Genomic DNA, 25219 nt, shown 5'->3' with positions numbered 1-25219 from the left:
AAAATATTTGTTAATTCAGGAATTTCTTTTCTTTACCATTGTCTATGTATGTTAGGTTCAACTGCCTATTTTATTACTCTGAAATAAGTAGCAATTTGTATACTATATTTAATCAAGTGTAAGACATCATTGATTATCAGATACAACATTATTTTGTATATAAATAAAGAAAAAAATGTTACCAAACAGTTATGATTCCATCGGTTGTATAATGCATTCCAATTTCAGAGATATTGAAACATGAAAGTATGTTTGTCATAGAATTAATGAAATATGATATATGTGTATTAAGAGCTGCATAAAAGGGCTGGGCTCAGTGTCTCACTCCTGTAATCCAAGCACTTTGGGAGGATCACTTAAGGCCAAGAGTTTGAGACCACCCTGGGCAACATATTGAGACCCCCATCTCTACAAAAAAATTAAAAAATTAGCAGGGAATGATTGTGCACACCCATGAGAGAATCACTTGAGCCCAGGAGTTTGAGGTTACAGTGAACTATGATGGCACCATGGCACTCTAGCCTGGGTGACAGATCGAGACCCTGTCTACATTTTAAAAAAGGTTGCATAAAAAAAAAGATCTTGATAGTTCCCCCAAATGGAAAGCTTATAATATGGGAAATATGGATGGCATGTGAAACTTGTCAAAGAAGGGAATTAATTAGGTGACATCCCAAAAGAAGAAATGAGGGCTTATTATCAGAAAAAACACAGCCAGGAAATTGTGGGCACAGTTCATTGAGAATGGCAGTGCAGAACAAAATAGCTGACCTGGACTTTTAAAAGATACTGTTTGATTTTGACCTTCAAATTCAAATGCATTGGCCAGACATTGGTAAAGCCACCAGTATCCTCTGGCCCCAGTTAAGCATTTTAACTTGGAGAACTCATGAGGACGAAATAGTTCTTTGTTTTTTAAGAATTCTTTGGTGGGACTGAGATGCCGTTGGTCAAAATATATAGCCTATTATTATAAATTGACCAGTAATCTCATCTCTCAGGTATAGTTACTATTTAATACTACCACTATTTTTTCTTCAACTTAGATATGCATACATATTTCTTTTTGACAAAAATGACATTATATTCTGATCCCCTATTGTAAGTTTTTCCACTTAGCAAAGAGCCATAAATATTTTTTCGTGCTTTTATGAATTCAACAATATTATTTCTTAATGTCTGCATAGCAGTCTATCATATTCTCTGTTACTGGAACTAGTTTTCTTTCATGCTTTGATAAATAACTGTAAAAAAGAATGTAGAGTGAAATCTCAATTACAGAGGCTCCTTCCATTTCAATTCCAGTCTCTATTCTAACAACCGTTAATATGGATTCCGTTACAGTACGTACCAGTTCATTTTTTTCTAAATAACTTTATCTCTCACTTTATTGTTATGTATTTTTTTCTTTAACTTTCCACACATTTGTCCCCATATACTGAAAAAATATCCGCTGAGAGCCTACTGTTGTAAGCTCTGTGAGGGCGGGGTACAATCTGTGGCCTTTGTTCTGTTGCGGGTCACCTTCTGTAGTGCCCTGTACAAACAGGCATTTCATAACTACTTGCACTGAGGTGGACTGACTGGTAGTCTGTGTATTGAAATGACACAATGATGAGGGTGAGTTGCTGGAAGAGTAATGGCAGAAGAAATAAATATGAGCTTGTGCACTTAAGGAGAGAATGATTTCACCCATAGGTATAGGATGATGAACTTGACCATTGACTGTTGGTCTCTGGGAAGAAATATTTGCAGACTCTTCTCTGAAGATGACGAATCCATACCTGTTATTGTCAAAGACATGGCCAGGAAGGGCACTGGAACTAAACACTACTCTTCCATAGTGTAAAACTGTAGAACTTCAAAGCCTAAAGTGCTGGTGCTCATTGGAAACCAAACAAAATACTAACGAATGGCTTTCTAAAACTTAAATGAAGGTAAACTGAAATATGTAAGAAAAAAGTGTTCTAGAAAAGACTTCAGGCAATATATTTGAAAGCTATTAAATTGTGGAGCTGTGTGTCATGTGAGTGGCTGCAGATTTTTAAAAATCTTTGAAAGAAGCAAATCTAGGCATGAATATGCACTACGTTGAGTAGTGACAGTAGTGTTATGAAAGGCTATATTATGTAATGAAACTGAAAAATGGAAGAAAATTAAGGTAAACCTCACAGATCTCAAATGGGATATCTAGAAAAACAAGCATGTGGTGGAAATCAATCTGTAGCTTTTTGAAGTCGACATGAAGGAAAACATCTGTACTCTTCATAAATAACTCTTAGTTCTACTGTGACAAGGAACCAGGAGTTTCAAATGGTCATTATTCTCATCCTGGAGAGTAACTTTTAGATATTTGTAATGATGAATAATTATGGCAATGTATACTGCCTAAGAAGGTTGAGACTCTTCTTACTGCTTTTTGACTTTAAAACCTCCCAAAGAATATTTTGGTGGTGGTTTTTTATTTTGGAGTCAGGGTCTGGCTCTGTCACCCAGGCTGGAGTGCAGTGGCCCTATCATAGCTCACTATAACCTTGAACTCCTGGACTCAAGCAATCCTCCCACCTCAGCCTCCTGAGTAGCTGGACTATAGGTGCACACCACACCCGGATAATTTAATTCTTTTTTTTTTTTTTTTTTTAGAAACAGAGGTCTCGCTATGTTGCCCAGGCTGGTCTTGAATTCTTGGCCTCAAACAGTCTTCCTGCCTCAGCCTCCCAAAGTGCTGGGATTACAGGTGTAGGCCAGTGTGCCTTGCCCAAAAGAATATTTTCTCTATGTCTTCCCACTTTTACACTTTGAGTTAAGGGACCACTAAGCAGGGAAGGCAAGATGTGATGAATCTAGGAAGCTTCTGGCATTGTTTCAGTTGTGGTCAATATGATAAGTGTTTGAAAACTAATGTTGTGAAAAATGTATTTTCCACTCATTGGAGCACACATTTTTATTAAATCTATGAGGCAGTATTCAGTCTTGAATTTTTACGTGAAGCCCAACTCAACAATGGCTGTGAGAAGAAAGTTAATAATTTACATTTTGCTAGGTAGCAGCTAACCAAGTGGATTTTTAAAACACTTAATGGTTTCTACTGTAGTTATAATTGATGTTACCAGAAAAAGCTGTACTGTGTTTGTCTGAATTGGCCTCTAAGGTATAGTTAGAGTTACATTTTAATGTAATTTTTTTAATGATGATTTTCTTTTCAGCAAATGTAGTTTATGAAAATGTTAAAAAAATTTTTATTAGAAAGCTGTTTTTTTAAATCAAGTTTTGGGGGACATATTTCCCTGAGGAAAAGGACAGAGCTCTTTTGCTTTGCAGGCCTAATAACTTATCATTATGAAGCCCACACAGAGTAATCAAATAACAAAACAGCATAACTTTTCATGACACCTTAGCTGACAAAAGGCTACACTGAAGCACAGCTCCAGGTGCCAGACCGCCTGGGTTCAAATCCCAGCTCTGTCGCCAGTAGCTGTGTGAATTGGGGCATGTTACTTCCTTCCCAAAGTTCAGTCTCCTCACTTGGAGCATGTGGTAATAACAGCATTTTTAAGGCCCTTAACACAAAGTTCCTGACATATAGCGCTATAGAAACATTGGTTCTGTAAAAATATATTTTTTAATTATATCATTTTGCTTGTGAGGAAAGCTATCTCATGTCAGCGCACCAAATAACCCACACTGAGCAGCACCCACAAGATGGGAGGCCACCAGGAAGCCAAGGGTAGGCTTGCTAGACAGCTGAGCTTGCCGCCACTGGCAGTAAAAGGTAGCTTGAAATCTAGGGGGCTCCGCTGGCTGAGCAAGAGGAGTTTGTGGGCCTTCATTCTTCTGCTGTGCTGGTAATGTGATCCTCTTCATTCCATGTGTCTGCCTTTTTCTGTCCTCCACCATCAAGCTTCCTCTGCTTGCCACTGGTTTTTGCTCGCTCAAAACTGTCCCCAGCATGGATTCAGCCATCCATGCCCTGACGCTCTGAGAAAGAGACAATCCGACCAGCTCAAGGCATTGGTTTGAGCCAGAGCATTCCTGTCAAAGGGGTCAGAGTGCTTGTTTCTTGGCACAGTCACCACTGCTGCCCCATGCCACTGTTGGAGGTGGCCAGGACACATGGATACACCTGGGGCCCTAGGTAGGACATTCACTGTGGCTGGCACATCTGCTGTAATGATTGATGATGTGACCTGGAGGTCCCCAATAGGGATGTGGATATTTATATCTACTAAATACATCTGTAGGAGGACAAAACAAATAAGCACATGAAACTTTCTTCTTATACCCACAAAGCAGCTTCTAAAATGTTTCCTAGCACCCAACAGGAAGTGTTAGTAGCTGGGAACAGAAATCGCTAACAGACAGTGGTTCGTTTCTGACTCTTCTTGATTTCCACTGAGGAAGGAAAACTATTTTACATCTAGATTTTGTTTTATTGGATGTATAGAAATTTTAGGGAGATACAAAAATATGTTTTACATTTTGAAGCATTGCAGGACACTTTTAGGGTTCTAGACTTTATCTAGGTTAATGGGGAAAATTGTGAGCTGAGCGTTTGTATTAAAAACTCATAGTTCTTAACCTTTCTTTAACTTTGATTTTTATAGCTTTTGACCATATTTGGAAATTTTCTAGAGAAACCAGTTGTCATGGAAATTTTCAGCCCACATTACAGCACACTAGTGCATATGTTAAATGCAGAATTGGATACGTGTAAGCAACTGTATAATACACACGTGAAACAGGTAAGTGGTGGGTAAGGTTGAACACATTTGCAATGTCATTTTTGCAGATAATGGCCATCAACTAGAACTATATTGAATTATATCTAAAGATTAGATATAGGTGCTAAAATTTTTATGCTTTTATTTAATTGGTTTCCTCATGGAGAGGGAAAACCTGCTTTAGGACTGTAGCTCTTCTTACCAAGTTATTTAAACACATATACTACTGTAAAAGTAACCAGAATGAACAATTGCTTACAAGCAATCTGATTAAATGTTCCCTTTCTTCCTCTTCACCAAAATATCAACTTGCAGATTGAACGTGGACATGTAGTTCTTAACAAGAATATGCCATTTACCTCAGGAAATATCAAATGGGCCAAAGAGGTGCTTGAACGACTTCAAACGTTTTGGTCAAACTTTGCATCTCTCCATTATTTGTAAGTAGTTAGGCTTAGTGCATGGCAAATTATCCTAATGTTATGGGTGATTTTTATGCAGGGCATTGAGCTCTTCATGTTAGCACTTAGAAAGTCATAAGACTGTTTCACTTCTTTCACTAGTTGGGTTTGTGGAGAGGGATTTGTCCCTGTGGTTTTGGAATAATTTTAATGGAACTCATAATTTCATGTTTACACGTTTTCAGATCCTTTCTTCTCTTCACTTTTTCTTTTCACCCACAATATCTTTGGAGTTTTTGGTTATTGTTTTTCCTTCCTTCAATAACTAATACTTCATTATGCTGTCCTTTGTGCCTTTTTCTTTCATTTGTAGGAATTGGTAACTTCTTGCTATTGACATTTAGTAAAATCTTTGGAGTTCCATTCATTTAATAACTACCTTTTAAAGCAAAACCAATTTATAGTATTATTCTTTATTGTTTCTCTTCCTGATCTTCCTGATTTCTTATAGTGTATAACATATATATTGTGTATGATGGTAAAATAGTTAAGCTAAAATCTCTTTTTATACACACACACAAGTAGTAAAACTTTATTCCTACAGGTTCTCGGGCCATCCTGATAATGCCATAGTTTATCAGAAGTATGTTGAAATGACCACTTTGCTAGACCAATTTGAAAATCATATCTATAATGAATGGAAAAGTAGTGTGGATGAAATCTGTGAGTTCAATTTGAATCAACCGTTGGTTAAATTCAGTCCCATAAATGGTCTTCTCAGCGTCAACTTTGACCCAAAGGTAGGAATTTGATTTTTGAAGTTATTTTATAGATGCCCTTTTTACTAAAAATATACTTCTGATACTTCTAGTCATTTGTAATTTATTTTGTGAAAATATCAGTGCTGTGAGCAATATAGCTATAAACAATTTCTAGTAGGTCTTTGTTTTAGAGATTTCTCAAATTCTTTATTAATTATCCTTTATTATTTCATTTCATAATTATTTCTAGATAATGAGCTACTGTGAATAGGGTCCATTTCATTTCATCTTTGTGTTCTATGTTTCTGGTGTAGAGTCTGGCACTTGGTAACACTTAGTAAATGTTAGCTCAACTGAATTAAATCATTAGCCTTTACCAGATGGTTTCTGGTCTGAATATATTCATTAAATATACCAGTTTTTTTAGTTAAAATTTCATCATATGAAATTTGAGGAATCCACAGAATATTTACAATGAAAAAACTGTCATACTTTTGGTGAACAGTGGTAAATTTTGATTTATTGTAATTTCTTTTGAAGGACAATAAGCTTACATATGGTAATTAAATTGATGGTAATTAAAAAATAATTTTTATAAAAAGCTAGAACAACATATTAATACAAAAAGTAATATTAACAGTTAAATAACATCCAGGATGAATATTATTGAACAGGTCTTTTGTTATCACATAAGTAACAAAGGGAAATTTCATATATTTTTCAATAAATCTATTTTCTCATAATTTCATTGTGTTATGTAACAATGAAACTTTATTGCCATTTATATATTTGTATATATGAAATTATATATTATGATATATAATAGACGTGTATATATGTATATATTTAAATGTTCAATCTTATTGCCAAAAAAATGTGCAAAGCCATGAAAATTACAGCAAGCTTAGCCATTATGGAATAAAAAATGTGCAGGTTTTAGGAAAAGTTGAAGTTAATAAAAATAGGAAATAATTCACCCATCAACACCTTCCTTCTGAAATGTTATCTAATTTGGGATTTTTTAATGATCTTGATAGCAAGTATAGAAATTACATTTAAGACTGAGCTTTATCACTCTAACCATAGCAGTAAGAGAAAACAAATTCAACTCATCACTAACTTTAATATGAGATTGTTTTAAATGCTTTTCTAATACAAGTTAAAATGTAGAAATGGTAAAATTACAAAATGATCCTTTAAGTGGAAATATATACATATGACACAGCCTGAAAGAACACAGCACTTTGATCACACGTGAAATCACATGTCGCACATTTCTTTATTGTATTTGTGAAACATCATGACATTATTTAACTTTAGGAAGAACAATAGAAGCTAAATAGAGTATAGCTATAGTTACCATCATCATCATCATTATTCCTCAGAAAGTGTTTTAATAGACAGTCTTCTGAAGTGTTTTAGAATGACAGTTACCTTTCTTGTCTAGTCCCAACAGAATTGTGCCAGAAAATTCAGAGTAAAGATAATTTATGGGTCAGGGGTCAGCAAACTATGGCTCATCACCGTGCTTTTGGAAAAAAGTTTTATTGAAACACAGCCATGCTAATTTGTTTAAAATTCTCTATGGCTGTGTTCACATTACAATAGCAAAGTTTAGAAGCTGCTAGAGAGATGACACAACTCACGAAGCCAAAAAAACATTTATTACCCTACCCTTTATGGAAAAGGTTGGATATCTTTGTATACTGTATTTTTCACCCTTTATTATAGGTGATTATCTGTTCCTTAAAAATCATCATTTCTATGTCTATATAATACTTCATGTAGAGGTTGGGCAATAATTTAATATTTTCCAATTGCTACTTATTTTTCAATTTGCCACTATTTAAAAAAACACTTCAAAAATACTTTTATTTATCTCTCTTTTTTTAATATTTTCAATTATTTCCTTAGAATAGTTTACCAGGAGTGAGACTACTTGAATCAAATAATTGGAAAAATTATGTAGTTTGACACACATTACCAATCATGTTTCAAATCGTGTAACAATTTACAATGTATCATCTCTACTTCTGATTGAGTACTGTTAATATTACCTTTTTCCTCTAATTTAATAGAGGAATAAAGGTATATCATTATGTTAACTTGCATTTCCTTGACTTTCAGAGTGTCTGAACAATTTTTTACTTTGAATTATTATGGGTATATCATAGTTGTATATTTTTATAGGACACATGATGTTTTATGCAGGCATACAATGTGAATTAATCAAATAACTCAGTTATTTTAAAGTATACCTTATTATCGATTATAGTGATTTTTGTTGTGCTATCCAATATTGTTCATTCTAACTATATTTTTTCAATATATGCATAAATTTAATAAATGTTAGGAGTGTGCATATATGTATGTATATGTATTTGTTTATATTTTAAACAACCTATCTCTAAGTCTAGTAATTTTCTAGATAAGAAGTACAGAATAAGCTTTCTTTTCTCTTTACCTGCCATGAATATGCTTTACACTAAAGGGCAAGCTTATAAGAATATCTATTTGTAAGTTTCCATGACAAAAAACAAAGTAGCTTAAATATCTGGCTGAATTTTTAGGTAGTGAAGCTTATATATTTACTGTTAGTGATTACCCATAGTCTTTCATGACAGTCCAAATGCATGCCTAGGAAGTAGGAAAGACAGCCTTGCTGGCTTTCATAGTCATAATCTACACTTTAATTCTGATCTATTTCCCTAAAATATATACAAAGAATAGCTTTGCTTTGTTTTGCTAATAAAACTCAGCACACATACATAAATATAATCTAGAGAACCAAGGATTCTTTCTACCTTCTGATTTCATAAAAACAATTTATAGAAACTAATTTCCTGAGATGCTTTAGGGAGAACTCACATACCTTTATTATATCATGGATTGTATGATTTTTGCTTTTAAAAAGCATCTTTGGGGCAATTATAGTTAACACAATTGTTTTGTATATTTCAAAATAACTAAAAGTTAAATTAAAATGTTCTTAACACAAAGAAATGATAAGTGCTTGAGGTGATGGATACTCCAGTTACCCCGATTGGATCATTACACATTATATGCCTGCATCAGAATATCACATGTACCCCATAAATATGTTCAGTTATTATATATCCATAATAACTAAAAATTTAAAAAAAGTTAAAATCATATAAAACAAAACCTATCTACCTTGATAATTTCGAAGTATAGTAATCACTGGATGAAATTTTAAGTGTTTCAGCTTAAACTTGTATTAAAGCAGAATGATATGCCTAAATAATGTTTGATTTTCTTTTCATAGCTAGTGGCTGTATTGAGAGAAGTGAAATACCTTTTGATGTTGAAGAAACCGGACATACCGGATTCTGCTTTAGCCATCTTCAACAAAAGAAACACTATTTCAAAGGTCTGTGGTTTCAGAGGTTAGAATAGAATCTAAATATTTTGTATTTTAATTATTAACACACAGACCTATGGCACTTTTATATTTCTAAGAGAAAACAGCTAACATATCTGACTTTTTTTGTTTTGGACTTTTTTTTTTGCTTAGTACATTGGAAATCTCGACCTTTTTGTGCGAGGGTATAATAAGCTGAAACAGACTCTCCTGGGAGTTGAATACCCCCTGATTGAAGAAGAGATGAGGGCTGTGGACGAGCAGCTGACAGCGGCCACCACGTGGCTGACCTGGCGAGATGACTGCTGGGGCTACATCGAGGGCGTGAGGGCAACCACGGCTGAGCTGGAGCGCAGGGTGGAGCACGCGCAGAGCAACGTGAGGGCCATCCAGCAGACCATGCGGGCCTGGGCCGCGTGCACGCTCCCTCCCAGGAGAGAGCACCGAAGAGAGGCGGCCTTCCCTTGGGAGGACAAGGGTGATCTGTTCACTAAGAAATACAAGTTAATCCAAGAAGATGGCTGCAAGATCCACAATTTGGTGGAGGTACTTATTGGCTTTTTGTTTCAACATTTATAGAAGATCTTTGCATTTGGCTTAGAGAAGAGCAAAAGTACTTAATAAAATAGGACTCTCTTACTGAGCCTGAAAGAGCTTTATGCATGGTTTTGTTAAGCATTGAAAGTGGGAGAATTTGTGTCACTTGCTTGTAATTTTCGCAGCCCTCACTGCCCTCCTTCCTGAGGGGAAGAGATTAGAACATGCGATGTGCTGATTAAACAGAAAGGCTCGAGATGGAAGCTTGTCATAGTCGTATCCTCTTTTGGATGCTATCAGTAGCTACAACCGTTTGTTGAATGCCTGGTAGGTGCCAGATACCTCATTTACGTCATCTGAGGGAATCCTCTCAACCATCTCCTAAGGATGGAAGCAATACTTACTCTCTTTTTAACAAAGATTTGAGTTCTTAAAATTGTAGCCAGCAGATGGGATGGGGGAGGATGGGTGAAATCATACCCAATGAATACAGTGTACACCATCCGGGCGATGGGCACACTTATAACCGCAACTCAAGGAGTGTCATTTTTTTTTTTTTTTTTGAGACAGGAGTCTCTGTTGCCCCAGCTAGAGTGCCACAGTGTCAGCCTAGCTCACAGCAACCTCAAGCAGTCCTTCCGCCTCAGCCTCCCGTGTAGAATAGCTGGAATTACAGGCATGTGTCACCATGCCCAGCTAATTTTTTCTATTTTTGGTAGAGATGGGGTCTTGCTCTTGTTCAGGCTGGTCCCGAACTCCTGAGCTCAAACTATCCACTCGCCTCGGCCTCCCAGAGTGCTGGGATAACAGGTGTGAGTCACCGTGCCTGGCCTAAGGAGTATCATTTATACTTTAAAGTCAGTTTTGCTAGGAAAAAAAATTTGTGACCGGCAGTATTCTAGGGTTATCAATTTAAGACAAAAAACAAAACAAAACTAGAAAGCAAAAACAAATAAAAGCAAGCAAACGAACTCCCCCAAAAGTCCCTTGTTTCAGGGAGCTTACACTTTAGTCAGGGAAGATAGAAGAAAAAAATAACAAATAGGTAGCATATCTGTTGTAATAGAGCAGAGTGAAACACAGAGCAGAGCGAGCAGGATGGGGAGTCACTTGAGGGTAGGTGGCGTTTGATACAGGTGGTTGGGAAGGCGTCTTTTCTGGAGTGGCATTTCTGCAGAGAACGGGAAGGGAACGAGGCCTGTGGTGGCAGGAGAAGGGTGTTCTGGACGGTACAGAAACTTTGAGGTAGGGGCAGCCTTGCTCCAGGATCAGGCATTGAGCCAGCTCCCCTGAGGCAGAGTCTGCCAGGGGGAATGGTAGTCATGGGTGACATATAAAAGGGACTAAAGGTGGCTTTCCCTGCACTGAAATCTTACTTTCTCACTGAGACCCACCCTGATTATCCTATTTAAAACTGCATCCTCAATCCCACATTCCCAATTCCTGCTCTAATTTTACAGTATGTGTGGGGGGTGGGGGGTGGAGTCTGTCTGCCTTGCCCAAAGAAGAATGTCAGTGTTTGAGGGAAAGCCACAGGCCAGCAAGGAGGTGCTAGGCAGGGAGACCCTTGGGCAGGGCCTGCTGGGACAACCCAGGTGGGTGGTGACGGTGCCTGGGCTCAGGGTGATGGTGATCAGGCACTTCATAGTCTGGATATATTCTGAGCATAGAGGTAGCAGGATTTGCTGTGAGAGAAGTCAAGGATGACTTTGAGGTTTTTGGGGCTGAGCAACTGGACTGGAGTTTCCCTGTAAGATTTAGAGAAGACTGTAGTGGAGCAGATTTTGTAGGGAAAAAGCAGGATGTGGTTTTGGACACGTTAGTTAGAAATGCTTGCCCAAGGCGAGAGTTTGAGCAGGCTGACCTTGCAAACATGTCTGGTGGTCAGGACAAAAGTCCAGGCGACTATCATGGGATTGAGATCCACGCACATGTATATGGTGTTTAAAGTTGTGGGATTAGATGTGAACACAGAGGAATTAATTTTAGTTGGAGAAGAGGTCCAAGGACTGGATTCTGGATGCATTTTGAAATAAGTGAAACAAAAAGAATTCCCTAACAGACTGGACACGAGGCATGAAAGAAAGAGGCATTGGGGATTATTATACAGATTTTGTTGGGATACACTGGGAAGGTGACATTGCAGTCCATTCAGAAGAGGAAGGCTATGGGAGGAAGAAACTTAAATGTCAGTTTTAGACAGTAGATGTCAATTTTAGACACCAGTTTTAGACATCAATTTTAGACATCAGTTTTAAACATCAATTAGTCAAGTAGAGGAGTTGAGTTGGCAATTGGATTTACTTGTTGGGAGTTCTGGAGGGGGGTTCAAACTGAAAATGGAAATTAAAGAAAAATGGTAATTAAATGGAAATTGCCAAGTGTATGGCAGTGATATTTAAGCCGAGAGGCTGAATGAGAACATAGGTCTAGCTAGAGAACATTATAGGAGATAATCGAGGACTATTGGCTTCTCCCTTAGGAGACTAGGGAGAAGAACAAGCCAAAGATGCAGAAAAGGAACAACTGGCAAAGTAGAAGGAAATCCAGGCCAGGGTGGTGTCCTGGAATCTAAGTGAAGAAAGTGTTTAAAGGAAACAGATTTTCTCACCAAAAGTAAAGTGTGCCACACTCGATATGATGTACTGAGTATATGTAGCAAAAAGAAAATAAAAAGCAAAAAATTAATATGGGTTTCAAACTATCTGTCAACTTCCAGGGTATCTGAAATTGCTAAGAAAGCTTTAATTTCCCCTATTGATGGCAGTTAGCTAGGACAAAGACTTCAATTACTTCTTGGATTACTCTGTATTAGCATCCCAGGGCTACCATGACAAAGTACCACAAACAGCAGGGTGTCATAAACAGAAATTTATTCTCTCCTAGTCTGGAGGCTAAAAGTCTGAAATCAAAGTGTGGGCAGGGCCAAGCCCCCTCCGAAGTCTCTGCCAACAGCATGGGTAGCCTTGGTTAGCCCAGCATGAGTAGCCTAACATCTCACAGGTGTTCTGACATGTAAAGAAGGTAGATATCTGGAAATTAATTTGTTTTTCAGCAGCAGTAGCTTAGCTAAGTCATTCCATTGACTATTCACTGGGATGCTATGAATTATTCTGTGACTTTTAAGACACTTCTACAACTGTTTATGCATTAGAATCTGTTTCATGGAGAACAGATGATAGATTACAATTAGTTTTTTCTGTTACATTTTCTTGATAGTAAAAAACAACGTGCTGCCCAAACTCTAATCTAGGCATTTTAAACCATTAAGATTTATGAATCCTGATTAAAATGCATTGAAAGTATGGCCAATACAAGACATGACTAGAAATCGTTATAAAACAAGGTTTTGCAATGTCATCTCAGAGAATGAGGTTGGAATTTTTCTGATATATGGATTATCTTATTTTTTTCCTTACGAAGCTTTGAAATCACTGTTCTCAATATGAGAATTGAGGAGAACTTGATGGAATATAAGCCAACTTTGAAAGAGAAACTAAATGATTATTTGTTTTCATGAGTTGTATCTTTTGCGTGATTTTTTTTTCCCTCTTGACTTACCAGCACATGATTTTGAACCTAGTTCTCAGGCTTCTGGTGAGAACTGTGGTTTGGGGGAAGGCTATAAAATCACAGCAGAGGGTGGAGTCACTTCTGCCTTTTCATGCTGCATCCTCTGTGGCTTGTGGGATGTTAGCGCATCTTCTAGAGTCAGAGTTTAAGATGGGAAGAGAGGGGAGAGGAGCAGAACCTTGGAAGATGGAGTCTGGAAGGGACCTTAGTGATCATTTTGTGACCCAAAGCTCTCCTTTCTCTTCCTTTGTCTCCTTTTACTCTAATGTGTTGAAAGTACATTTTTTATACATGCTACTACAGTGATATAAACTGGATCTCTTGGTGTGAAAAAGTATATAGAACTGTGATGTGTTGGGAAAGGCCCTACCCTGGGAAGTCAAGAGGGCTGATTTCTAGTCCTCACTCAGCTGTTAACTTCCTACCAGTGTGACACAGAATGTGTTTTAGGTCTTTGTTTTCATATCTTTAAAATGAAGGGACTGAACAAGATGGTCTTTAAGGATTTTTTTTTTTTTTCAGCTTTAAGATTTCTACTTTTACATTCTAGCACTTACAAAGGAGGCAGGGCTGCTATATACAGTTTCCCAGGATGTATACTGTACAACTTTAGGGGTACAGGTCACATGCCTACACAGATATGAGTGCTTCTACCTGGATAGCAGGCAAAAAAACAGCATCCCTGAGAAGGAGCAGGTCTTAAATTTGTTTGAAGGCAAAACCCCCCTAGGATTTGCTCATCTCTTCCCTGCCTTATTAGGAACTAGACTTATCTCTATAGTTCTGATTCTCGCCTAAAGCACACACTTTTGCATCCTGGAACCATTTATTCACGATAGAGAATAATCAAAGAAAGCAGACAGTATAGTCTACCTTAAATCAGTGCTCACACCAGTGTCTCCTTTTCTCTGTGCTACAGTTTGGGCTTTGGGCATCTGCTCTCTGGCTGTATAGACTGTGCAACCTTTGCTTCCAGATAATCTCTCTGGAATCAACCTTGCTGCCCACCTGACCTTTTCAAATCTGTGCCATTAGGCCAAACACACAGTTTGCCCAACCTGTAGCAGTCCTTATTCCCATCTCTATCTTCCAGCCCCATCTTGCCCCACTGACCTGTCCGTTATTTCTCCCACACTCTTGGGAGAGGCTGAGGTAGAAGAAGCTCATATTGTTGAAAGACAAAAGGAGCTTAGAATTCACCAGTGCAAAGCTTCCCAAGCTGGGTTATTACACCATAGGCTGCTCATAGATGGTTTGCAAAAAACTAAAAATAAAAAATCCTTATGTTTAAATAAGATTTGGAAATAATTGGACTAAACCAAATTTAATGGACTTTAATAGGTACATTGTAAGTCTACAAGAATGGCGTAGAACAGCAGTCCCCAACCTTTTCGGTACCAGGAACCAGTGTCATGGAAGACAAGTTTTCCATGGACTGATGCGGGGGTTGAGGGGCACAGGGAGGATGGTTTGGGAATGATTAAGTGTATTACATTTACTGTGCAGTCAAACCTCTCTGCTAATGATAATCTGTATTTGCAGCCGCTCCCCAGCACTAGCATTACCTCCTGAGCTCCACCTCAGATCATCAGGCATTAGATTCTCATAAGGACCGTGCAACCTAGATCCCTCGCATTCGCAGTTTATAGTAGTGTTCGCACTCCTACAAGAATCTGATGCTCCCCCCCCGCCCCCTGCAGTCTGATAGGAGGTGGAGCTTATGCAGTGGTGTGAGCAATGGGGAGTGGCTATAAATGCAGATGAAGCTTCACTTGCTTGCCCACTGCTCACCTCCTGCTGTGTGCCCAGGTTCCTATCAGACCACGGACCAGTACCAGTCCGAGGCCTGGGGGTTGGGAACCGCTGGCATAGAGTGCATAGTATTTTCCTGACTTAATAATCTTCAGATGTCCCACAACAGTATTCTCTGAGATTTAGCTTGATAAATCTCTTCATTTACAGGTAAGGCTCTGGAAGGCAAAGTCCAAGGGCACATAGAGTTAGGGACAGAGCAAAAACTAGAGTGCAAGTCGGGTGCCTCTAGAATTTATGGGGAACTAGTATATTTCCTGTCTGTATATGAAGATAGCAATATTCATATTGATCTTTCCTTTAAAGAATGACTTTGGAATATATTTCATGTGTGAACTTAATGTTATAAAATCCTGCTCAGATATTTGCCATCTAGTTTAAGGTTATGTAACCTAATGTTTCAATGTTCCTGTGTTGTGCATAAGAGTGTAGTCCCTCTTTAAACAAATCATTTAAATAGAAAACTTTCATTTTTATACTCATTGCTTATATTCATCTATTAAAATTTGTCTGTTTTTAGGAAAATAGGAAGCTCTTCAAAGCTGATCCTTCTCTGGATACCTGGAAAATTTATGTGGAATTCATTGATGACATCGTGGTGGAAGGCTTCTTTCAGGCCATAATGCATGACTTAGACTTCTTTCTGATGAATACAGAGAAACAATTAAAGTCTGCACCATTTTTTCAAGCACAGATGATCTTAATGCCCCCTGAGATTGTGTTTAAACCTTCTTTGGACAGAGAGGCTGGGGATGGCTTCTATGACCTGGTAGAAGAAATGATATGCAATAGTTTTAGAATGTCTGCCCAGATGAAGCGCATAGCAGCACATCTGGAAATAGAAAATTATCAGGTATCTTCTTTATAAGTAGATATTCGCTTTGACAGTAATGATTCGAAAATAATTTGGGGTAAATGGACACAAGGAAAGGAGCAGTTGGAAAAAGCAGCATGGTTTGTTATTTTGCCAACTACTCTCCCTTTAAAGAATTGCCTTGGTCATGTTCTGTTGCCCATAATCAATAGAGAAAGGTTGGTTTGAATACGAATAAGTCCTTGGTTTTCCTCTCATTTAGAATGATATGGATAACATGTTAGACCTGGCAGAGGTCAGGCAGGAGATAATGAAGAGAGTGGCAGACGTCATCAACAAAGTCTTGGATTTCAAAAACTCCCTGGAGACCTATGCTTACCTCTGGGTGGATGACCGAGCTGAGTTTATGAAGCATTTTCTCTTGTCTGGTCATACTGTGACATCTGAGGAAATGGATGCTCATGCAAATGAAGAAATCCCTGAGCAACCACCAACTCTTAAACAGTTCCAAGAACAGGCAAGAAAAGCTCTTAGCATTTGATGTAGCAAATTGACTTTTGTTTTAGTTGTTATAGTTATTTTTTTTTCCAATTACAGATCGACATTTATGAGGCCTTGTATGTTCAGATGAGCAAGTTTAATGACTTCAGAGTGTTTGATAGTTGGTTCAAGGTGGATATGAAGCCTTTCAAAGTGACCTTGTTAAACATTATTAAGAAGTGGAGCTGGATGTTTCAGGAGCATCTTTTGAGATTTGTCATTGACAGGTAGTCTTTGTACTTTGCTATTATAACTTTTAAACACTGATTGCTTTCTAAAATTGAGATATTAATGTCAATTTCTTAATAGAGATAATAAGTAATGTTTAATCAGGTACATAAGGAAAATAAGATTGATTTGGAAGTCTCATACTACTAAATGTTTTAATAAACTTAATTTGTGTGTGTATGTGTATATATATATCTGTGTATATATATTTAATAGTCTGAATGAGCTACAAGAATTTATAAAGGAGACAGATGCAGGACTTCAGAGAGAATTAAGTGAAGGTGACCACGATGGTTTAGTTGACATCATGGGGCATCTTCTGGCTGTCAGAAGCCGACAGAGAGCTACAGATGAACTCTTTGAACCCCTGAAAGAAACCATCACACTTTTGGAAAGCTATGGCCAGAAGATGCCTGAGCAAGTCTATATTCAGCTGGAGGTAAGTGTAGAGGTAAAATAGTCAAAACTACCATAAATTGAACCTCTCCTTTAGCCAAGTATCTTACATCTCTTTTAGGAGGTCCTTACCACAATCTGTACTGTAGACATTAATATTTTCATTTTATAGGTTAGGAAATTAGATATTCAGACAAATAATAACTTTCTCAAGGTCACCCAAGTAGTAAGGCCAGTGAACATTCTACTATAGGTATGTTTCATGACAAAATACTTACTCTTAACCGCTGGGCTTTAGTGTCTTCTTATTGGAAAATATTTAGGTAGTAAAGAGCCTCTAAGTTGCTTTTTTTGAGTTCCAGTTTTATCATCACTTTCACAAATGACATATATCCACACTTTTTGCATTCAAAACTGCCTGTCAGTTGAGAAGTGTTTGAGTTTTATAAACGTATCATGTACATGTTAATAAAGAATAAGTAAATAAAGCTCGATTTGGATGGGAAATCCTTGTGTTTCCTGAACAGATTTCTATGCCACCCTCCTGTTTCTGTGCTCTGGAAAGATTTGGTGGCTACTGTGTGCCAAATGATGAACTAAGTATTTTTAATTATAATTGAAACCATGAATAAAGATCTCACAATTGAGGCTCTGTTCCCATGCCCATATTATTATTCTGGATATTTCATATGAATAGAATTATATAATATGTGACCTATTATGTTTGGGTTCTTTCACTTGGCATAATGTTTTTGAAGTTCATTCACATTGTAGCATGTATTGGTACTTCATTCTTTTTATGACTGAATAATATTCCATTGTGTGTATAGACCACAATTTGCTTATCCATTCATCTGTTGATGGGCATTTGGGTTGTTTCCATCTATTGGCTATTGTGAATAGTGCTGCTATGAACATTGGTGTGTTAAGTATTTGTTTGAGTACCTGTTTTCAGTTCTTTTTGGTGTACATTTAGGAGGGGAATTACTGGGTCATTTGTTAATCCTACATATGACTTTTTGAGAAACTGGCAAACTTTTTCACAGTGGCTGCTTTTTTTTATGTTCCCTCATTTTGTTCTATAAGGATTAATTGCAGCAGTGTAGTTACAATTGTTCTCTTGACTATAAAGAATTACTATATATGAACTGTGAAATTCTATTTAAGTATAAAGCTGTCCTTAGAGCTGACAATGCAGTTAGACATAGAGTAGGATGACAAGCTATGGACAGATACATGAGAGATGAAATAGTTACAGTAGAACCAACTGTAAATATTTTTTGTTTTCGGAAAGATTCAGATATTCTTTGAATCAGATCTTGGACCTTAAAATCTCTCTCACAGAGAAACCAGTCACAGTACAAGTAATCAATGAGAGGCTTTTAGCCATGGCCTCCAGAATTTGGACTGTACAAATGTGGCTCATGCCTTCAGGGTTATGGCAGTATCGCAAATATTAGGCTTTTCAATATTTCAAAAGCAGGACACAATTTCAGCTATGTGTCACTATGTCAGTATTTTAAGCAGGTCGGGAGGAGAAATAAGATTCATAGACAGTATATGCTGCTTGTGAAGAGTGACAGGGCCCCCGATTTTATTTTAATTCAAGCACCTTGTAGTATTAATAGTTACCCTCAGTTTCTCCTTCATTATCACGAGCAGTCGTAACGTCTTTCAAATACTTGTCTGTGCTTAATTCTCTGCTAAAATAACCCCTCAGTTGTGGCTGCTCATGCTAAGAGTTGAAGTACTGTTTCCTCAAAGTCATGGGAATTTGCCACCAGCAGAATGGTCTTTCTTCTTAATGCAGCATCTTTGCAGTCTATTTCCTCTTTCCATTTCTGTTCCACCCATTTTAATTCAGTTCTTGTCACTTCTTACCTGGGCCACAGCAACAAGCGTCTTAATTCTCCTCACCCCTTCTCAGATCCCTAACCCTACACAATATACTCTGAAGTGGGATTGAAGTTCTAATGTACAGGTCTTATCAAGCTCCTTCCCTGCTCAGAAGCCTTCAGTGACTACCCGGCCTCCTGGACGCTGTCCAGTTTCCATCAGAGCCCACGCTCTCACCCTGGCTGTCTTGGTCCTTGTCCTCACTGTATCTCAAAGGATCTTACCCTAATAATCTCTGCCTGTTGAAACCTAGTCATTCCTTTCAGCCTCAGATTCAATGTTACCTCCTCCTCGAGCGCACCCTATCAGTTAGACTTTGGAGATCACCTGATCTTTTGGTTTTCAAGAAAATTTATTTTTATCAAGTGGAGGCTGATTTGGAATCCCCAAATATAAAACAGGTCTGTTTGAAGAGGGTGAAGGGACCTGAGCCAACTGATGTGACTTCTCCCTGGCTCCCCAGCCGTGGCCACCAAAGAGACCCCACGTAGTATTTAGATTCCATGAAATGGGGTTGGAAATGCAAAGTGACACTCTCTCTGTACAGATGAAGATGCAGAATTTTGATGAGAGGAAGCATGCAAGGGAAGGACAAGGGGGTTCCGAGGTTGCTGCACGGATTTGGATTTCCTGTCCTGACACTGTGTTGTCTCCCAACTGTTTTGATTCCATACCCCATAGACCTCCTGATGGGAGTCAGTGCATTCCATCACGTGCAATAGTTACTGTGTGCGTGTGTCTTGCTCACTCTGACAGATTATAAAACAATTTAAGTCAAAGAATGTGTTTTACCTTTGTAGCATTTGTAGCACTCCCTCCACCATGCAAGCAGTGTTTATACTTAGCACAGTGCACTCTTCATAATTGGCCGTTACTGAATCATTTATCAAATATTTATCGAGGGTTACAAAATAGTCCTTGGAACCTTTGATTTTTGCTCTTGAGCTACACAAGTAGAATCCCATCACCATGCCTGGTGTTGTGTGACAAAACAATTACAGTGTCCCAGGAGATGACCCAGAGCAACAATGCTTTGTTAGTCTGGACACGAAGAACGCTTTCCAAGGTTCATTATGCACCACCAGAGCTCTTCAAAGAAAATGACTTGTTTTTGTCCTATTTGCATTGTAGGCAGAGAGCGCAGAGTTGAGTTGGTACCTGAACTATTTATTGCTGCTTTTGTCCTACACCAAGTAGGAATTAACCTTCCCTCCTCTTTGCCTCTTCTCCCTTCGAAAATCTTAGTCATCTGAAACAAACCCAACTACAGTGCTCAAACTCTCCACCAAGAAAGAGCTTTGGGAGCTAGAGGAAAGGTTCACATTTTCATCTTTGCCCTACCAGAGTCAAAGCATCTTATTTTTTTACTTGCTGAATTGTTAAACTTGACTGGCTTCCATTCTAGTTGTTAGAGATCAGCAAAGTCATTTCCAGAGCACTTTAATTTTGTAGTCACGACAGCAAAATAATTTGGAAATTTGTGTTTATTTCGAAGAACTTTCCATTGGTTCTGAGATGAGAACAACCCTGTAATGCTTGGAAGATCTGAACCCAGAAGTACCAGTGGGCCAGCCTGTGCTTCAGCCCTGGCTCTAAGCTTTTTAATCACTTTAATATTTTGGTTTTTTTTTTAGATAAATTCCTTATATGAGAATGAAATGCTGTCATGGGTTAGTGTATAGAAACTAGAATTATTTAATCCTATGGGGTTGATTTGTTTTAGGAATTGAAGTAATTTCCATTTGCACCTTTGTTTTTGTAGGAATTACCTGAAAGATGGGAAACTACCAAAAAGATTGCAGCAACTGTCAGACATGAAGTTTCACCTCTCCAAAATGCAGAAGTCACTCTCATAAGGAAAAAATGTATTTTGTTCGATGTAAGCTAGTTACTGAGTTTTTGTTTGTTTGTTTTAAGAAAGGTTTTGCAAAGATAACGGAAGCTGTTTGAGATTCACTCCTTTTTTTTTTTTCTTTTCCCCTCATCAGACAAAGCAGGCAGAGTTCAGAGAGAGATTCAGGTGCTACGCACCATTTGGATTTAATGCAGAAGATCCATACACAGTGCTTGATAAGGTAATACAGATCTCAGATATCATGTGTGTGTTACAATAACTATTTTAAAAATGAGTTTAGACACTAAGATACTGCTAAATGCCTTGGTTTTGGTTTTGTCATTAGTTGCCTTGGTTTTGCCATTAGTTGCCTTGGTTTTGGCATTAGTTACAAGAATAGAGAGCTATTTAAAACCCAGTTATAAGGAATCTTCCCGAAGCAAATTGTATTGTGTTTTAAATCACATTCCAAAACCACCATCACCATCAAAGTAATCATACTAGTGAAAGTAAGAACTGCTACTACTGGGTTTTGAGCACTTATTGTGTATATCAAGAATTTTTTTAAGCATATCACTACATTATTTAAGTTCTCACAATGTTCCTAAGGTATGGTTTCTGCTCTCCCTATTTCAGATAAAGCAACAAGCTTGTGTAATTAAGTAATTTGTTGGAGATTACAGAGTTAGTAAAAGACAGAAGTAGGATTAAACTTCAGGCCATCTAAATTTTTAAAACTCAGAAATTTATCTACTGCTTCCCATGTGATACTTTTGCTAGTAACTTTTAACCATAGTGAGGGAAGTTCATAACTTCTTCTTACCTTTGGACATGAATATTACTGAGGCATTCGATATGGAAGTGAACAACTATATTACAGTCGACTGTAAGAATGAATATAATAGGCAAATATCCAAAATTGTGAGTAATTCAGAGAAGACTTGAAAAGATGTCTTAAACTTTTATTAGAAAAAATAGTATCTCTTTCTGGAAACTTAATCTAGCAGCTAAAATAAATAATTTTGTGAAGTTTAGATTCAGGAGCTGGGAATCTTTCTGAGTTGTTCATCTGGGCTGCTGTCGTGATTTTACTTCATGCTGGAGATAGTCTTGATTCCTTAGAGTGGTGTAAAACCTGCAGCTGGCGCAGCTCTTATCTCTCTTTTCAAATTTGGGGTCGAATTTAGGTTTAATTGCTTTAAACTTATTATTCACAGAACACCATTCTGTACCATCAGGTCGTCTTTTTCACTTGGCGGAAGAAAATTGGTTAATATATTCATTGAAAAGGGAGTAGGTTAGAATATGCTAATAGACTCTCTCTTTTTTTTAAAGATCGTATCTAAATTGCAGGTGGTCTGAACAGATTGTGGATGGGGAAAAGTTTTTACTTGACTAACCAACATGCTGTATGTAAACATTTACTTCAGTTATTTATTGAATCTTGCCATTTTGATGCTATGGTGTAGCAGCATATAATTACGTATTTAAAAGTCAGAGACGCTTATGCTCGTACCTATAAAGATATTTTGAAAATTGTAGGGCTGGGTTAGCTATTTCTTGAAGTCATTTTCTTGGTGTGTTTGTTCAGCATGCGTATCTAATGTTTATCTAATTAGACTCAATCAAAGACATATGAGTTCTTGTTCTGGGCTGGTGTGGTAGACCGTAGTGCTCAAGACACCTTCCTCCACAAGACAGAAACCACTGACCCTCCAGGAGTAAGGGGAATGGTGTGGCGAATCTCTCCATTTATAATGCGATTCCCTGGTGAAGTGCCACACTGTTTCTTCATAGCCGAAGACACAGTTAACGGTTGAATTAACATCACTGGCTATATTTTTTCTAGGAATAATGGAATTAGTATAAGTCATAGGAAAAAGGATTAGAAAGAAAAAAAGACGCTGGCTTTGGGGACTGTGGTGGCCTAGACATTCTCAAAAGCCCTCTTTTGTAAAACAGATGCTGAATACATGTTCACAAATGTGCCATTTGAAATCTGTGCCTGAGCTCCCCCCAAAATAAGAGAAATCTCTAAAGGGCAGGAAAAAATAGCATATTGGAAAGCAGAGGCCAACACAGAAGCCTGTGCTGTTGCAGGTACGGATAAAAATACCACAAGTCTAGAACTTTGAGATTAACTCTTTCTTGGGGAAATAGGGGATGGTCTTAGGAGGTTGCACCCTCAGAGAGGGGAGGGCTGTGAAGGTCTGTAGCCTGCAAAGGGAGCCTCAGACAGTCCCTGTTGGTGCTTCTAAAGCACAGAGTAGGGTAAAAAAAAAAAAAAAAAAAGGCGAAGACTCCTCTGGGAATTTACAGACAGAGGCCTGTTCTCACAAGGGTCTATTGTTCAAGTTTATACTACCTCTATGATAAAGGAATTTCTAGGCCAGGAAATTGAAATGGTTACAAGTAGCCTTTCTTAGCACCTAGTAGAAGCAAATCTAATCTTTCCTCAGAAAAAGGGCTCTCGTTCCAATCTCGTTAGGGGTTCTACAGATTAAGTTCAGTCAAATATGAATTCACAGTAGAATGATCGGTAAACATACCATCATGTGCAAAGTAGAAACCATAGATATAGATTCATATAAAGCTTCAGATATTAGAAGGAGATGAGATAATATTGAAAAAAAATGAGCAAGTTCTTAGTTTTGAGACTATCAAAAATGATAAGTTGAATTTGAAAAAGGGCCAGCTACTTATGGAAATGAAAAGTATAGTTGTTTAAAAAATACAGTTCAGCAGATGGGTTAAAGAGCTAGTTAAAATTGGAAAGAGAATTAGTGAAATGCAAACTACATTGGAGTAAATCACTTAAAATGCAGCCCATAGGTGTATGGAGATGGAAAATATAAAACAGATCAAGAGACACAGAAAAAGAAGTTCAAATGACAACTCTTTGACTCGTAATTCCTGGAGAAGAGAATAAACAGAAGAATAGATCTGAGAGGTAATGCTAAGACATTTTTAGCACTGGTTGTGATGGCTAATTTTAGGTGTCAGCTGGATTAGGGGATAGCTAGATAGGCAGTGAGGCATATTTCTGGAAGTGGCTGTGAGGGTGTTTCTGGAGGAGACTGGCATGTGACTTGGTGGGCTGAGTGGGGAAGGTCCGTACTCACCCAATGTGGGCGGCACCATCCAATTGGCTGGGGACTCAGATAGAACTAAAAAGCAGAGCACAGGCCAATTTGCTCACTCTCTCTCCTGAAGCTGGAACAAACACCCTACTTCCCCTGCTCTTGGATATCAGAACTCAAACCTTCTTGGCCTTTAAACCCAGAGAATTATACCAGTGGCCCCCTGAGGTTCTCATACCTTTGGCCTCAAACTGAGAATTCCACTATCAGCTTCCCTGCTTCTGAGGCTTTTGGACTTGGACCGAGCGCAGTACTGGCATGCCTGGGTCTCCAGCCTGCAGAAGGCCTATTATGGGACTTCTCAGCTTCGACAATTGCACGAGCCAATTCCTATAATAAATCACGTATCATATATCTATATCCATCCATCCATCCATCCATCCATCCATCCATCCATCCATCCATCCATCCATCCATCCATCCATCCTATTGGTTCTGCCTCCGTGAAAAACCTTGACTCATACACTAGTCAAAAAATGAGTCAATAGATTCAGAAAATTTACTGAATGCCAACCATGATAAATACAAAGTCAGCATCTGGACATATGACAGTGAGAATACCAAAAGCAAAGAAACGATCTTCAAAGCAACCAGACAGAAAAGACTGACCACCTTTAGAAATCATGATTAGCCTAAGAGCAGATTTCCCATCAGTAACAATGGTAACCAGAAGGTAAACAGAGGCTTGTTCTCATGAGGGTCTATAGTTCAATTTTATGCTACCTCTATGACTAAGGAATTTCTAGGCCAGGATGTTGAAATGGTTACAAGTAGCTCTTCTTAGCACCTAGTAGAAGCAAACCTAAATCTTCCCTGGGAAAAAGTGCTCTCATTCCAATCTCTTTAGGGGTCTCCCAGATCACATTAAGTCAAATATGACTTCACAATAGAATAATCAGTAAACATGCCATCATGCATAAAAGTCAGTAGAAAGAAACCGCAGATATAGATTCATATAAAGCTTCAGGTATTAGTAGGTAGTGTCTTCCAAATTTTATTGGGTAAAATTATATTCCAACAATGAATGAAGTAAAGATATTTCAGATAACAAAAACACAATGTATTTACCATGACCAAATCATCACTAAAATAAGTTCGAGTGCATGTACTTTAAGAAAAGAAAGGATCAACAAAGCCCAAATTTGGTTCTCAGAAAAGACTAACTATTGATATGTTGACAAACC

The 25219-nt window shown here is 37.9% G+C and overlaps 1 protein-coding gene across 1 annotated transcript in view; it reads left to right on the top strand.

Annotated features, from left to right (window-relative positions):
• The window catches only part of DNAH11 (dynein axonemal heavy chain 11), a 311756-nt gene that overhangs the window by 31058 nt on the left and 255479 nt on the right, over positions 1-25219 (top strand). The window contains exons 10-20 of the mRNA XM_076006379.1: positions 4605-4742; positions 5037-5161; positions 5727-5922; positions 9170-9274; positions 9419-9811; positions 15708-16040; positions 16264-16518; positions 16599-16768; positions 16986-17208; positions 20824-20940; positions 21050-21136. Of these exons, the coding sequence (XP_075862494.1) occupies positions 4605-4742; positions 5037-5161; positions 5727-5922; positions 9170-9274; positions 9419-9811; positions 15708-16040; positions 16264-16518; positions 16599-16768; positions 16986-17208; positions 20824-20940; positions 21050-21136 (2142 nt within the window). The remainder of the gene's footprint in view (positions 1-4604; positions 4743-5036; positions 5162-5726; positions 5923-9169; positions 9275-9418; positions 9812-15707; positions 16041-16263; positions 16519-16598; positions 16769-16985; positions 17209-20823; positions 20941-21049; positions 21137-25219) is intronic.

Source organism: Microcebus murinus, chromosome 9 (assembly GCF_040939455.1).
Source record: "Microcebus murinus isolate Inina chromosome 9, M.murinus_Inina_mat1.0, whole genome shotgun sequence".
Taxonomy (NCBI): Eukaryota; Metazoa; Chordata; class Mammalia; order Primates; family Cheirogaleidae; genus Microcebus; species Microcebus murinus.
Note: the sequence above shows the minus strand (reverse complement) of the source record. Positions and strands in the feature narration are given on the sequence as shown.